This window comes from Dermacentor albipictus, chromosome 6 (assembly GCF_038994185.2).
Source record: "Dermacentor albipictus isolate Rhodes 1998 colony chromosome 6, USDA_Dalb.pri_finalv2, whole genome shotgun sequence".
Classification (NCBI taxonomy): domain Eukaryota; kingdom Metazoa; phylum Arthropoda; class Arachnida; order Ixodida; family Ixodidae; genus Dermacentor; species Dermacentor albipictus.
Genome location: NC_091826.1, coordinates 73352568 through 73369777, shown reverse-complemented (window position 1 = coordinate 73369777; position 17210 = coordinate 73352568). Strand labels below are relative to the sequence as shown.

Genomic DNA, 17210 nt, shown 5'->3' with positions numbered 1-17210 from the left:
CTTGTTTCCGTGGTGCGCATTACAGGCAGTCACTGGTTGTCATTAGCGCGATACTGCAATAATGACAATCATGGTCATTAATGTGAAGACTGCATGTTGTTTGACTTCAAGCGTAGTTCTCTTTCGCACTGCATATTTACACATCTACATGTTTATCTTCCTCTGGTTACCGTTTTTCACTGACTAACAAGTGTGAAACGTTATTGCTCAGCGCAGGACTTGTCTCCATGTATCGGAAGTTTTTCAAATGCTTTCGACAGTTCTATCCATTCTCTCAACCTTTTATAATCTTATTGTATGCATGTCGCGAATCGTGAAGTGCTTTCTGGAAGGCACAAGGGCACCAGCGATTATGCTGAAACCTTTCAAGAGTCATTTTTTAAAAGCCAAAGCCCTTCACCTGCTGACCACATTTTCTACATTCGCCAAACTTGTTGCTATCATTGTGTTCTGCTTTCAGTGTAACCTGTCTTTTTTTTTTTTCGGGTCACAGGTTCGCCCAATGAAGAGTTTCGCGATGCACAGTTGTTGCTGCTATGTTTTTCACCGTCACCATAATGTGACAATGCGAATTCATAATCTTGAATTTGGTTTGTTGAGCTGCCTTACTGGAACACGTTTGTTGCCTTTATACCCAATTTCGTATATACCAAGCAGTGCTGCAGAACCTATGCAAATAGTGTAAGCAACAGAAGGTTTCGTGAAGCCATGCTATTTATACACCTATGTATGTTTTTTAATATGTGACAAACAAATTTGTGGTAATGAATGCAGGTTGTGGGAAATGCCTCTCTAGTGATGGCAGCATTGTCTGCTGTTTGTGAAATCTCATTACAGTTTACTCAGAGTTGCTCTTTTCTATTTCTTTGTTTGAAAAGCCAGTATTTTTTACATCATTCTTATGCATATATTCATTTCAGCGTTGTTATATGAAGGTACCATGCTTATTTTAGTCTTATGGTGTGTTTATTGCATCATATGCTTCATTCCAGTCTCTATTGAGCAGCTTTGTCGTGACTGGAGAAATGAGCGTGTCTAGTTGGTCTTTACAACATACCATGTAGGTAGGAGGCAAAAATGCATTCTTATTTTCTCTCTCTTCCTAGTGTGCTTATCCACTTTGCGCACATGCATCCGTGGTTCACACACCATTTCTTTGAGGTAATCTCTCCACGACAAGTGCAAACGCAGAGCTTAGACGCTTAGTGCTTCGACGAGCATTGCAATCCAACGCGCCTAGTGTTGGCAGCCCCACACTAGGGCCCAATCCGAGCACACGAGGGTTGGGCCCTCCCGTGTGTAGCCGTGTGCGGCTTAGCCGTGTCTGGAGAAAAGGGGATCCTGGGGGTTGAGCCAATGCTGGGTGTTTGGACCTTTTAAGGCCCCCTGGTGGAGGCAACACACCTCTTTGGCCTCTGCTTCACATAGACGGCACCTCCATAATGACCCACCTTGGGGAAATCGTCAGTTGCCTTTTCCTTTTCTTTCCTCTCTCTCATCAAATCTTCGGCTTTATCTCTCACTTTTTGACCTTTCTTGTCTTCTCCCTTCCATTTACTTCCTTTCTCCCCGGCATCAAGGGTTAACCTTGTGTGGCTATCTTACCTTGGGTACACCATATTTGGTTATAGTGACGGCTTACAACTGGCGTCGTGCAGGCTTGTACACAAGCTCTGCCGCGTCCTCGTGTTGGGCTCCGCGGTGGACGGTCGGCGCTGTTGCCGAGCGTACCCATTTTTCTCATGGCAGGGCACGCCTCTGTTCTCTATGATCAGCGTCTGAAAAGATGCCGCACCGAAGCAATGTTCCAGTTCTCTTTTTGGAACAATGCTCCATCATTTCCCAAGTTCTATGTACTGCACAGTGAAAGCAACGTACCAGTAAGAAAGTTCTCTCCATTTCTATTTGCGAAGTGCCTAAAAGAAAAAATCGTACCTAGATACAAAACCTCAAAAATGTCTAGCGGGGACCTCCTCCTACAACTAAATGACAAAGAACAAATGCCAAAGCTCACAGAACTTACCAGTATTGGTAACGCAACAGTGACAATTTCACCACACAGAACACTAAATACAAGCAGGGGTGTGCTATCAGAGGAAGACTTTATTGGCTTGAGCGATGAACTGCTGAAAGGTTTCTGGAAACAAGATGTTACCAAAGTCCAAAGAATTGTCATCTGTAGGAACGACCAAGAGTTCCCCACAAAAAAATATGTTATACTCACCAAGGTAAACGTTAGACCATATATCCCGAACCCCAGAAGATGTTTCAAATGCCAAAGGTTTGGACATGCTTCACATGCATGTCGAGGACGAACAATTTGTGCTAAGTGCAGCTCCAACGACCACCAAACTGACAATTGCACCTCTTCCCCACTTTGTGTTAGCTGCAAGGGAGATCATCCAGCTTATTTGTGGTCCTGCCCTTGCTTGAACAAAGAAAGGGAAGTAATTGCTCTAACTGTCAAAGAAAAAATCTCGTTCTATGAAGCCAGAAAGCGGCTATTGTACCTTCCGCAAAGAAGTTACGCCGATGTGACACAGATGAGGGCAGCGTCACAGAGGTCTCAGGAGTCCTCCGAGCCCATGCGCAATGGTGCCGCAGTGAATCCTCCCACCCCCATGATGGAAACAGCCGACGGTGCTCCATCCTCTTCAAAGGCCCTGCAGACACCAGTCCTGCAGGGCTCTGAGATCAAGCGAACTCCAAGGCCCGAGACAGGTGTCTCGGTGCCAAACTCCGGTCCTCCAGCGCCTAAGAGAGAGCGATGCAGGTCGACACAAAAACCCCGGTGTCATTGGCACCTTAGGACAAGCGCTCTCTCGAGTGCGGTAAGAGGGACAAAATCCCAATAACCACCCAAAATAAGAAGGCTGTAACCTTTAGGTTATCGCTCATTTGTATTAGCCTTTTTCAATCCCTGTCACCTAACATCTCGCCTCTTACTTTTTCCGTAGTGCCATTTCTTACCTTTCAATTTCAAGATGGCTTTTATTATCCATTGGAATTGTAGAGGGCTTTTACACAACTTGGGTGATATCAAAGACATATTAAGTAACTTCTCTCTTGTGGCCTTGTGCTTACAAGAAACAAACTTAGGCGAAAAGCACAAAAACATTTTAAAAGGCTTCACTGTTGTACGGCGCGACCGTACTCAGGCAAACCGGCTTTCAGCTGGTGTAGCCATTCTACAGAGCGGCATTGCAGCTAGAAAAGTTGCCATCAATACTCACTTAGAAGGCGTTGATGTTACGGTTTTAGCACTCAAAGCCATTACCATTTGTTCAATGTACATTCCACTACATTCACATTTTACTGTAACAGATCTGGAGTTAATTTTGAACCAGCTACCTAATCCTTTTTTTAATAGCGGGTGATTTTAACACTCCTAACATATGGGGTAGTAAAACAACTGACACCAGGGGACAAACACTTGAAGATTTTATCCTGACAAACGAAATGTGCCGCTTAAACACTGGTGCGGCAACCTACTGCTCCCCAAGCGCAGGAGCTATAAGCTGTCTATATCTGGTGCTGTGCACTCCATCTCTCTTGATCGATTTTAAATGGAGTGTTATTAACAACCCTTATGGTAGTGATCATATGCCCGGCATTATTAAAAAACATCTCCTTTCCCGACAGTACTATTATGATCACCCCGTTGGAAACTCCATCTAGCAGACTGGCCCCTCTTCAGCGAGAAGGCCAGTCTGGATGACATATCAGAGGATCCAACTATAGATGAAATGAATGAAAAGATTATTGCCTTCATACTTGTTGCAGCAGAACAGACGATCCCGCAATCCTCCGGCTTCTTAAGGAAAAAACTAAAACCCTGGTGGACGAATCAATGTACTCAAACTTAATAAGCACAAAACAAAGCGCGGGGTATATTTCGGTGATACCCAACACAAGATAACCTCCTGTATTTTCTATAAAGCAAACGTGAAAGCCAGGTACACATGTAGGCAAGCCGAAAGTTAGTCTTGGCAAACGTATGTATCCTCCATCAATAGCTCAATAACATCTAAAAGAATCTGGGATCAGCTTCGTAAGTTTAGAAGCGAGTAAGCTCCTTATACGATCCCCATACTCTCACCTCCAGGTACACAAACGAATTTGAAAGAACAAGCAGGCATGTTAGGGCAGGATTTCCATAACATATCAAACTTAATAAACTATTCCACTGAATTTCAAAAATATAAACAATCAGCAGAAAAAACAAAAGCTTCCGACAACAGGAAGTTCGGAGAGATCATATAATGCTCCATTAACACTTCTGGAAATCAACAGTGTACTCACTACTGGCAAAAAAAACAGCGCCAGGTCCGAACAGAGTACATTACACAATGCTTGCACACCTATCTCCAGAGACAGTTAAGACATTGCTTCGCTTTTTCAATATAATCTGGAAAACAGGGAAAATGCCGAATGAGTGGAAAAAAGCCACTGTAATCCCTTTCTTGAAAGCTGAAAAGCATCCTACAACAGCTACCAGCTACGGACCTATAGCACTCACAAGCTCTCTTGCCAAGTCATATGAATCCATTATAAACATCAGATTGGCATACGTCCTCGAAACTGAGCCTGCTCGACAATCATCAGTGTGGGTACAAGAAAGGCTGCTCTACAACAGATCATCCAGTTCGGCTAGGACACGAGATACGTGCGGCCTTTCTGCACAAGCAATACTGTCTCACAATTGTCTTTGATCTAGAAAAGGCATACGACACAACATGGAGGTTTGGTATTTTAAGGAACTTAGCGGATTTAGGTATCCGCAGTAGAATGCTTAAATGTCTAGCTAATTTCATGTCCGATCAAACATTCCAAGTGCGTTTAGGAACGATGCTGTCCCACGTATTTATTCAAGAGAACGGTGTACCTCAGGGATGTGTATTAAGCACAACATTGTTTGTGGTGAAAATGATCTCGCTGAATAATGTGATTTCATCCTCTGTAATGCGTTCACTATATGTGGATGATCTACAAATTGCATGTCGTGCATCGAACATGGCAACCTGCGAACGGCAAATTCAAATTACATTAAACAGACTTAACGCAGTGGGCATCTGAAAACGGCTTTCACTTCTCAAGTGACAAAACTAGTAGTGTTGTCTTTAAACAAAAAAAGAGGCCTACAACCGGATCCCATCCTTAAACTACAGGATGCCACACTACGCATAAAACAAGAACACAAGTTTCTGGGTGTTCTGTTTAATAAAAAATAGAACTTTCTCGCGCACATAAATAGTATTAAAATCAAAGTGAACAATGCAAATAACATCCTAAAAATCCTCTCCCGGAAACGGTGGGACTCTGACCGTAAATGTCTGCTACGCATCTACCGCACTTCGGTGCGTAGCGTATTAGACTACAGTAGCATCAGATATGGTTCAGCCAGACTATCTTACGTCCGACGACTTGATCCAGTCCATAACCTAGGACTATGACTGGCATGCGGTGCTTACAGAACATCACCTATACACAGCTTACATGTTGAATATAATGAGCCTCCTTTACAGCATCGCAGAGCGCTACTAACTTTTTCCTACATACTCTGAATCCGATCCTCACCACAACACATATGCTACAACATCGTCACACAGTGCAGCTCACGCTTACATAACACAAATAAACCAAACATGATTAGGCCGCTTATCTTGCGATACGAGGAATACTGTCGGGATTATGACATCCCTGGGGAAGTCCTCCAGGTTGCCAGAAAGCCAGAACATTTGCCCCCCCCCCCCCCCTATCGTGGTGTGCGATTGGGGCAATTGGGGGATTTCATAGCATTATGTGACTGGACACTAACACATTTAAAGAAAAGAGACACACCACATGAACACATTATACAAGAATTCCGCGCTCTTCAAGACAAGTATAAAAATTACATGGAATTTTATACTGATGGCTCTAAAACGAAAAAACATGTGGGTGTAGGGGCCGTAACAGAAAATGGGAATCAAGTATTTGACTACCTCAGCATGCCTCTGTCTATACAGCCAAAGTGTATGCAATATGGATGGCATTTCAAAAGATCATTGCTGACAAATTTGAAAACACTGTCATATACACAGATTCATTAAGTGTACTGAAGGCTCTACACATGAAATCCCAAAGTGAACCCTATTGTTAGGCGATATTTTGAACGCATTATCGTGAAACAAATATGGCAGATCAATTAGGTTTTGCCGGGTACCAAGCCATGTTGGGATACTCGGTAACGAAGCAGCGGATAGATGCGCATCAATGGCAGCGTAGAAAAACATTCAAAATACAGCACTTCCATATATAGACAGTGTCAATGCAATTCGGAAGGCCTTGACGTCAAAATGGCAATGCAATTGGGGCAATTGTTTAAGCAACAAGCTACATCTAATTAAACCTGTAATTGGCGAGTGGAAATCATGCAGTCACCAGCAACGGTTCTACTAAGTGATCCTGTGTCAACTGCAAACTAGACATATACATCTGACACACAATTTCCTTCTCTGAAAAGAAAACGCGCCAACTTTCAAAAAATGCAATGAAGCTCTTACAGTCATGCACATCCTAATAACATGTCCACACATCGACACACTGAGAAGGAAGTTTTTACACAGCCTGTATAATTTGCACACTCCATTACACCCTGCCCTATTACTAGCAGATGACCCCCTAGTGCCATTTGCTAACCTGTTCGACTTTTTAGAAAAAAATGGTTATGTACACCAACTATAATGTAATGCAGGTTTACCTGCTCTAACGTTATGTTTTATTTTGTCTTGCTACTGGCGCAGCATGGCCTTAGTTGCCTTTGTGCCATTAAACCCGAACTAACTAACTAACATACGCGGGACACCGGACGCCGTCGTTGGATTTTCTGCGACACGGGGCCCTTAACGATGTCGCGTTTAAACTCCACAGCACTGGAAGGATTGGCCATAAAAATTTCTGCATACCCTTTTGACATACTGATGGATAAAAGAAGCCCATGGGGGTGAAAGTAAAGGTGCCCTTGATATTGAGTGCCACCATCAAAACTGCACACACTTCTGAGTATGTAACACTGTTTCAGACATTGTAAAAACAGATGTTGGATCAGAAAATTCTGCGACCCGACAGAGGCTTGTGTGTTGTCACTCCTGCTGTAATTTCAATATTATGTTGCTAAGTCAACCAAAGCACAAATTTTTCGTTGTTATAATGGGGAAGTATTAGTAGCACTGGAGGCTGGTTTCTGCGATCACTTCTGTCAAAGTTTCATTTTTCCAGATTCCCCAATGTTCCAAAAATTGTCAAAGCCGAACATTTGTTAACGTTCAATAATTATCTGATGCGATACAGTGGTGTTACTCATGGAAAAAATTGAATGACAGTGTCTTAGAATGGGTCCAAAAACTGTTGGTCAAGTTTATCAGTTTCTTTGAACTCGGTAAGGTAAAAGTTAAGAAGTGGTACACGAAAATATAGGTGTCATGTTCAGTGACTGTGCCTTCACAAGCAGTCACCAATTAAACTTTTGACCTGCTATGTAAGCATTGGCAGGAGCATCTCTAAACTTATTGTTTGAAGAAGGAGCCTTTGTGATCAAGGCTGGGCAGGTAGAAATTTGTGTTCGGTGCAGCACTGCTCTTGCATTAAAAAAAAATATTAATCTTAGGAAGTAGGCTTTGCTTGAGTCTAAATAATTGTTTGTGATAGATAAATGAGATCATAATAAATTGTTCAGCGTAGTACCACACCTCAAGCTAAATATGTTTGTGGATGCAAAGTAAATGAAAGTGTGTGGATGTTTCAGTGTTGACACATGCCTTAACAGTGACTTCGATGCTGTTACAGATGTGTCCATTCCTCCTGCAAAACTACCAAGAAGTTGTGTGGCTTTGCCAGAAAACCAGCTCACCTGATACTTCGCAAAAAGGATCCACTTGCTTTCTCTGTCATATGACAAAGCAGTTGTACATATGATCAATTCGCCATTGTGATAGTGATATAACTGTTTATCAATTGTTACCTATGCAATTGTCATCTATGTACTATGTGTACGGCAAAGTACTAGTGATGCAGTACTGCAACACTGCAGTGTACTAGCAGACAGTGTATTTCAGCCAGTGCAATGTGTAGTGTGGAACTGTGTCTGTCTTCGAAGAGATTTTGCTTAGTTTGTCATTGTTTGCAGTAATGTCAGTGGCAGTAATACAAATTGCTAGATACGTTACCTTCAGTGCCTTGTAGTTTCATTTTGCTTTTGTGGAAACAATAGAAAATAATGATCAAAAATGTTTGTATTGTGCTAATAGAGAGAAATGTTCCTTTGTTTAATGCACAGTAACATAGCAGCATTCTCCTCTAATAACATATCTGGGGCCATTCTAATATATATAAGTGGTGTCTTTGTTCATTGCTTCAGTTTCTTACATTTTTTATTTTCTTTTATATTAACTTGCTTTGTTCATTTTGTCCTGTCCATTCATATTGTCATGAACAATCAGTCCATGCTTCTGTTGTGCTGTATTGTGGGAATTTAATTTAAAAGAAAAAATGAAATACTCTCTTGAATAGGTGATTACATAATAGAGTGTTACATATACACAGTAATTCGGCTATTCTGGCTTAATATCTAAGTGGCTTGCCAAATCCAACCTCTCTTCATTGCAAGAGGGAGCGGAGCTCTTATTCCGAATAGTGATTTACGTATAGAAGGATAAGTACCTCGCTAAGACATATACTGCGTCAGTGGACTCTTGCCGCAAGATTAATGTGGAGGTTGTGTAGGCGCTGGTTATAACTTTTTTTTATGTACAAGTGTGCCAAATCTCTTTGATTGCCAGGTTGAGCGTTATAGTTCAATGAAATGTGTGACACATTGTTTGCATCACGTTCCGATACTTTTTGTGACTTTCCAGGTTTCCTACCATCGAAGTCCAGGGACGAATACCACTCACTCGTGTACGTGCGGGGACGACAGCATTACTGCCGGCAGTGCACTTATGTGACCAAGCACAAGCACAGCATGAATGCACACCTGCGTACGCACACAGGCGAGCACCCTTTCAAATGCCACCTGTGCCCTAAAGAATTCACTGTCAAGTGCAACCTCAAGCGGCATCTTCTCAGCCACACAAGACAGCATCCCTATCAGTGCATGCACTGCACTGCGTCCTTTTCGCGGAAGGAAACCCTCTACAAGCACACCTTTTCTCATACAAAGAAGAGGCTCTAAAGATTTTGGGCCTAAATAAATTTCTGAAGCACTAATGTATTTTTCTGCCTTAATGTGACATGACTGCTACGCCACCACATTGAAAGTTTGGTTTACCTTAAATGTGGATTGGCCTGAACGCTGTTCGTGGCTGTGTAAATAAGTTTCTTGAAGTTGCTCATAAACAATAGCAAAGAAAGCAGGAAGTTACAATTGAGACCAAGGCACAGCAGCATGTGCCAAATTTCTTGTTCTTCCTGTATAAGAACTCGTTGGTGGTAGGGTTTACATTTGATATATTTGTATTTCCTAGTTCAGATGCTTATGTTCTAATAGCATGTTCTTTTCATGCAGCAAGACTGCCATTTTATAGTCTGCTATATTACATACAAAGCCATTATGTCAGTTTTCTCAAGTTGTTCACAATGTGAATTGCATGACTTAAGCACATTTGTTCTCGAGATTAAAATTTCCAGTATCAGAGTTGTGGTTGAGCATTAGAAACTCCATAATCACTTGCAGATCGTTGCAGTGACATGAGTAAGTGGACGTCGGAAGTCTAGAGAAGTCACCGGTAATGTTTAGCCACGTACTTTGTACATACTACATGGAGATGGTATGCAGTATTGAAATAGTGGATTAAATGTCGTTTCTGTCTTGAATCGGCTGCCGAGATATCCTGAAATATATCTGGTGACCAAGGCTGCATGCAGGATTACACTGGCAGCATGTGACTCATGAACTGATGACAGTGTGATTTTTGGAGGTTTACTGCAATATACATAAACATTTTGGTAAGTTAACCTACCCATGCTATTGGGGTATCTATCTGAATTATGCAGTGCTTTGAGATTCGTACACTGCTGAACAACCTTTATTTTTATTCTCATTTTCACCCTTTCTTTTTTTATGTCAGTTACGAGGTGATCTAAATTTAAGAAACAAAGAAATCTAAGAATAGCGTCAGCTTTCTTGTGCACATTCTGCAGAGTTTTGCTGAGATTAAGTGCCGATTCTTATCTGGCAAGATGGCACTCCCACCTGTGTATGGCTCCGACTTGTCATTCATAACTTAAGAGGAAGCTTTAGCTCGGGTGTTCCTATCTAAATACATTAAAAGGAGAATTCGTTTTTCTCGGCAACCACTGCACCAAATTTGACGAGGCTTGTTGCATTTAAAAGAAAAACTTAAAATCTAGTGACTGTTGGTTTCGAATTTCCCAGTTAGGTTGTCAATCTTTTATTAAAAATTGGCAAAAATTGAAAATTTTCGAAAAACGAAACTATTAAGTTTACAAATCTGTAACTCAACAGCGAAAAACGATAATACAATTCTGTGAATTGTATATAATAGTACATCTAAAGCGGACAAATTTGATATGTTGCACATGAATATAAAGAATTTTAGTAATAGGAAAATACAACTTTTGCAGAAGCCTTGTAGCCAACTATCAAGTTTACAAATCTGTAACTCAACAGCGAAAAACGATAATACAATTCTGTGAATCGTATCTAGTAGTACATCTAAAGCGGACAAATTTGATATGTTGCACATGAATATAAAGAATTTTAGTAATAAGAAAATGCAACATTTGCAGAAGCCTTGTAGGCAACGTAATTAATTCATGTAAGTTGTAAAATGACACATCAAATTTGTCCGCTTTGAATGGTCTAATGGATGCCATTTACAGAACTGCGATATCTGTTCTTTATGCAAAGCTATCAATTTGTAAACTTCGTGCTTCTATTTTTTTCATACGGTCAAATATTTGAAGATTTTTCAGAAAATTCAAGCCCTAAATCGAAATTCCGCTTCCAACAGTCACTAGAATTTAACTTTCTCTTTCAAATGCAACATATTTCATTAAAATCGGTCCAGGGGTTATGTCAAAAATGTTTTCGCGTTTTACATGCGCTTGAATACGCCGCGTCGGAGATGGGCCCGAGCTAAAGCTTCCTCTTAAGGATACACTAGAAAATGAAAAAAGAAAGGACTCTGCAGTCCTGTGTAAACTACACAGCCCTGACCAATGTTCAGCATTGCTTGGATGGACAATTATTTTGTCATATGGCTGGTGTTGACAGGTTGTTGTCTGCAGGATGCATAGTCTATGCAATGCTATTCCCATCACTCTAGCTTAAATGCATTTACTTGCTTTCTGTGGAGAGAACTTGATGTGCCTGGAGAATCACGTGGCTTGTCCAAGAAAGTTTCCCTGGCAACATATGTTTGGTTCCTTTTTCATGTTCACATTATATTTTGCATCGAGCCCCACAATTCTCCTGTTGCTGTCAACTAACCTGCCATTTTCTGGGTACCGCAGGAAGCTCTGGAATCCTGTCTTGTGGTGCAGTTTTATGCGTAGCGCTTGAAGCAGTCGGCCTATCTCTGTGGTAGGTCACTTGGCTCTAGTGCTTGCATTTACAATGCTTGCATTTGCTTCTCAAAAATGGCAGTAGTGTAACCTTTAATGACATATGATGCCATTGGTTTGCTTCGTGTTCTCCTGAACTTGTTTCCGTGGTGTGCATTGCAGGCAGTCACTGGTTGTCATTAGCGCGATACTGCAATAATGACAATTGTGGTCATTAATGTGAAGACTACATAGCTCTCTTTCGCACTGCATATTTACACGTCTACTTGTTTATTTTTCTCTGGTTACCACTTTTCACCGGCTAACAAATGTAAAACGTTATTGCTCGGCGCAGGACTTGTCTCCATGTATCGGAAGTTTCTCATATGCTGTCGATGGTTCTATCCATTCTCTCAACCTTTTATAATCTGATTGTATGCACAACGCGAATCGTGAAGTGCTTTCTGGAAGGCACAAGGGCACCAGCGATTATGCTGAACCCTTTCAAGAGTCATTTATTAAAAGCCAAACCCCTTCACCTGCTGACCACATTTTCTACATTCGCCAAACTTGTTGCTATCATTGTGTTCTGCTTTCAGTGTAACCTGTCTTTTTTTCTCGGGTCACAGATTCGCCCAATGAAGAGTTAGTTTCGCGAGTCACAGTTGCTGCTATGTTTTTCATTGTCGCCATAATGTGAATGCGAATTCATATTTGTGAATTTGGTTTGTTGAGCTGCCTTACTGAAATACATTCTTTGTCTTTATGCCCAATTTCGTATTTACCAAGCAGTGCTGCAGAACCCATGCAAGTAGTGTGAGCAACAGAAGGTTTCGTCAAACCATGCTATTTATAGACCTATGTATGTTTTTTTAATATGTGACGAACTAATTTTTGGTAAGGAATGCAGGCTGTGGGAAATGCCTCTCTACTGATGGCAGCATTTATTTATTTATTTATTTATTTATTTATTTATTTATTTATTTATTTATTTCATACTGTTAACCCTCCTATGAGGGTCGTTACAGGGAGGGACATTACATTGTCTGCGGTTTGTGAAATCTGATTATAGTTTACTCAGAATTGCTCTTCTCTATTTCTTTGTTTGAAGAGCCAGTATATTTAACATTATTCTTATGCATATATTCAGTTCAGTGTTGTTATAGGAAGGTACCGTGCTCATTTTTGTCTTATGGTGTGTTCATAGCATCATATGCTTCATTTCCGTCTCTATTCAGCATGTCTACTGAAACGTGCGCATTGGTTGGCTTTACGCGCAAGCAAATGTCATTGTATCCTGTTATAATCAATGGTCAAGCTGAATCCTCTGCTAAGACACATCGCTTTCTGGGTGTAATCATTGACCGCAACCTCTCGTGGAGCTTTCACTGCACCTATCTAAAGAAGAAATTAGTTGCCATTGCTCAGGTCTTTAAATTTCTCTGCGGGAAAAACTGGGGTACACCAGTCCGTTCTATGATGCAGCTCTACAGGGTACTGTTTCTCGGACTCCTACGTTGCAGTCTACCAGTGTTGTCAAATGCATGCAAGACGAACCTTCACACTTTGGAGAGCATACAAGGTCAAGCCCTACACACGTGTTTAAGGCTGCCTCGGTACAAGTCAACAGCAGCAACCATTGCCATCGCTGGGGACCATATGATCCACACCCACGCAGCTGTCGACTCTCTCAGAGCGCACATTCGCCATCTGTCAAGGATCCCTGACCATCATTTGGCCTCCCTACCAGCCGAGAGACGTCAAGCGACCTTTTCAAGGGTGATTAATGCTCATCAAGAGTGCATACCGTCATATTTTACACCGGTGACGTAGCCTTCATCTCCCCTGTGGTGCCTACGACAGCCTCAAGTGAATTTTGCTATTCCTGGAATTACAAAAAAGTCCAATCATCCATGGCTGGCTCTGAAGCAACTTACGCTCCTATTACTGCACCAGACGTATCATGACCGCATACGTATATATACCGATAGTTCGACCTCACGTACCAGCTCAACTGCCGCATTTGTCGTTCCAGCCAAGAAGGTTACAGTTAATTCAAATTGTCGCACACGACTACATCTACATCGGCAGAACTTGCAGCTCTCCATGCCGCTATGATGTACGTCACCGAAGGGAAACAGAGAAATGGGTCGTATTTTGTGAATCTAAGGCAGCCCTTCACAGCATCAAGTCTGCATCACGTCACAGAACTTATGACCAGATGATATCCGGCATCAAGGAAGTGCACCACCAAGCTCTGGAAAGAGGGCACACCATTATATTTCAATGGATTCCTGCTCATTGTGGCATCGTCGGCAACAACCTAGCCGACAAGGCTGCACGGTCTGCCCACGAAGGTACCCAGACGCGATCAATACCTTTGGCGAGGTCGGACGCCGCCAGGGAACTTCGCTTACATGCACTCAAAAAGTTGCAAGATCTCTGGAGTTCAAGTGCCTTCCATTGCCGATTATATAAACTGGACCCCATGCTACGGCTACAACTGCCATCTAGCCTTTCCCGCGGCGAAGCAACCTTGTTGTACCGCTTGTGGCTGGGAGTAGAGTTCACGAACTCGTACTCCTATCGTTTGGGAATGGCCAAGAGCCCAATGTGCGATTCCTGTGGGTGCGAGGAGACCACCGAACACCTATTGTGTACCTACCCCCGCTACGATATACAATGCCTCTCTCTGCGAGAAACGTTACACCGACTGTACTTAAAACCATTCACCTAGTCAAAGATTCTCGGACCGTGGCCACACCCATCACTGGCACGAAAAGCAAATCATGCATTAGTACAATACTTGAAGTGCACCGGCTTAAGAGACTGTTTATAGTGTCCCGCCCACACGCACTCAGTGCTCACTCTCCCTGTTTCGTCTTTCTATTCCCCTTTCCCCACCCCCAGTGTTGGGTATCAAACCGGATGCTGTTCTGGTTGACCTCCCTGCCTTTCGTGTCCTTGCTCTCGCTCTCTCTCTCCCACCCTCGCCAGTCTCTATTGAGCACCTTTGTCGTGACCGGAGAAGTGAGCCTTTCTGGTTGGCCTTTACAACATACCATGTAGATAGGAGGCAGGAACACATTCTTATTTGCCCTCTCTTCCTAGTGCCCTTATCCACTTTGCGCACATCCATCCGTGGTCCACACGCCATTTCTTTGGGGTACTCTCCCCGTGACAAGTGCAAAGGCGGAGCTTAGACGCTTAGTGCTTCGATGAGCATTGTAATCCAACGCGCCTAGTGTTGGCAGTCGCGCATTCTTAAGTTTCCGAGACATGGTGCAAAGGATTTGCTCACATTGCGACAGAAAGTTCATGGTCGTCAAGTGAGATCTGTTCATGCTTGCCTGAGTACACTTGACACCGATAAAACTATGATCCTTACTTCGTGTAGTTGCCTCTGGGATATCGCTATCAATACTCTACCTTTCTGTTACTTTTGCTTTGACATTTACTGTCAAGAACTGTTATATCTTTCCTTCTGGATGAATATCTATCTATTTAAACTTCTGTTTTCCATTTATCGGTGCCTCCTGTGGGCACTAAACATGGTCGGCCGTGGCATCTAAAATATATGGTGGGGCTCATCCTCAACACACATAAATCTCAGACCCCATGAGCCACGTTGATGCATTGCTCTCGGTGTGATCTGCTCCACATGCACTTATGCTCATAACCATGCCATTATGGCCCAACCTTCTTGTGATTTGTTTATGACGGCTTACTAACAAGATACTATCCACCAGGAATGCTCTCGGAATTTGTGAAGTTGAATCCCAAGGGCCAACAAGCTAAACCCCAACGCACCCAACTGCTGGTTCTAAGGTGGGGAGCCAGCCACATCTGGGCCTGGTTCCGGCCCTGACCTGATGCCACAGGCCAACCTTGGTCGCGATCCCACAATTTCCATCCGTGATCCTGGATCCATGGGTGTGCTGACAACAACCTCAAAAATTTCTGTTAAGTGGCTAGAATACTTCACAAACTATTAATCTGAAGTGACAAGTCTGAATGGGGCTATACCAAGCAGGACTGTTCAGTCTGGTCTAAAGCTTCCCTTCATCCCCACATGATATTATAAATGCCTTCCTCAAATCCACTGATCTGTATGCATGGAATCTGCCTGGAATTTTTAGATCTGACAGTCCTTAAATTGTCTTATTTTTATGCACGTGGGGTGTCTTGTTTTTGGTCACATTATCCGTTCCATCCTAAAACGAAATTGAATGTTTTGGCCATGCACAACACAAAGTGCATACTGTACTTTGGAACCGGCTTAAGATACTAGCAGATGAATTTCTTGCATTATCTGTTAAATATAATTCTTAATGACAGACCGGATGTAAGAGGCACATCAGGACACATTCTTTCACCTATTTCTTTCCATCACATCATATATGCAGCTTTCATGTTCCTCTGGCAAGCTCTGACAGTGTTACATTGAACATGATTTGGCGAGCATTGCCAAGAACTTGGTGTTGTTTAAACATGTATATTCATCACTTTCTAGGCTACTGATATGTCCTATTAACGGGTGCTTTCAACCTAGTGATAGCAGCAGCTGTGTATGTTTGGACATGCTCTGCACCTCATTTTCATGCTTTGACCATGAAAATTGATTCTTATGTGGTTTTGTAATGCATCCAGAGCACCTTTCAGCAAGCATAATATGGAAGTTGATGCCACCTAGTACACGAGGCCTTTACATAGGATGTTGATGGGGCTGTAGGCTTCTGCATTCCAGCATGACAAGTTGGCCTTTTGACAAATGTAGGTTTTTTGCAAGGTGTGATGAATAAAAAATATCAAAGGCCGTAATCGAAATTGAATTGAACAACTGTGACATTGATGAGCGTTTCTGCCCAGGCTGCAAACTATGTGACAGCAGTTTATTATTTCGTTACTGGTAAAAATGTGCTCATTATTGGTGTTTCTATGTTTTAACATAATATTTCGAGAAGTATTAGGCCGACCATACAATGGGTTACATTTAATTGTATCTTGATCAGTGGTTTTTCGAATGGGAGTAACGCAGAAATAACTGCTCAGATTGTTCTTGGGAATTCTTCAGTGAAACATCAAAGAAGCACCGAAGAAGCATGAAAAAATGTAATCAATTGCTGCTTTTAATATACGTACTGAAAGTAAAGAAAGAGAAGTGAAATATACACTATGTGGACCTGGCTCATAGTTTTCAACTTTTTGTAAACTATGCAAAAAGTTCTTATGCATATTTGTTGTCAATAGTTGCCATAATGATGCCTATGCTATGCAGTAAAAAGAGTGGCTTTGCAAATATAAGAACAGGTAAGCGCCTATGATGCAGGAAGAATGTATTTTACTCATTGTATGAAATATCTGTATCCCCCTTTTTTTCCCCTTGTATCTTTAGGCTCCTGAAGCAATGGTTATCAGGTATCATGTTGGGGAGCATGCATGCACTTTCTCACACTTGGTTATTTTGTTCGATCAGATTTCTTTGTGAGCAACTGATCTAGTCTGGTGCCTAGAACTAGTGCTGAAGCTATCACATGCTTCATACCAGTACTTTTACAGTAATGTACAGTGTTTCACAATATTTTGCCATAATGACAAAGGGCATCTTCACAGGTAGTGTTTAAAAAGTCAGAGATTCGACTGCTACTAAAACTTCTGGCATAGGT

The 17210-nt window shown here is 42.1% G+C and overlaps 2 protein-coding genes across 2 annotated transcripts in view; both read left to right on the top strand.

The window, feature by feature from the left end:
* The window catches only part of LOC139061196 (uncharacterized), a 67981-nt gene extending 58731 nt beyond the window's left edge, over window positions 1-9250 (top strand). The window contains exon 8 of the mRNA XM_070540844.1: window positions 8895-9250. Within this exon, the coding sequence (XP_070396945.1) occupies window positions 8895-8984 (90 nt within the window). The 3' untranslated portion in view covers window positions 8985-9250. The remainder of the gene's footprint in view (window positions 1-8894) is intronic.
* The window catches only part of LOC139061195 (uncharacterized), a 228647-nt gene that overhangs the window by 181022 nt on the left and 30415 nt on the right, over window positions 1-17210 (top strand). The gene's annotated exons all lie outside the window — the stretch shown is intronic.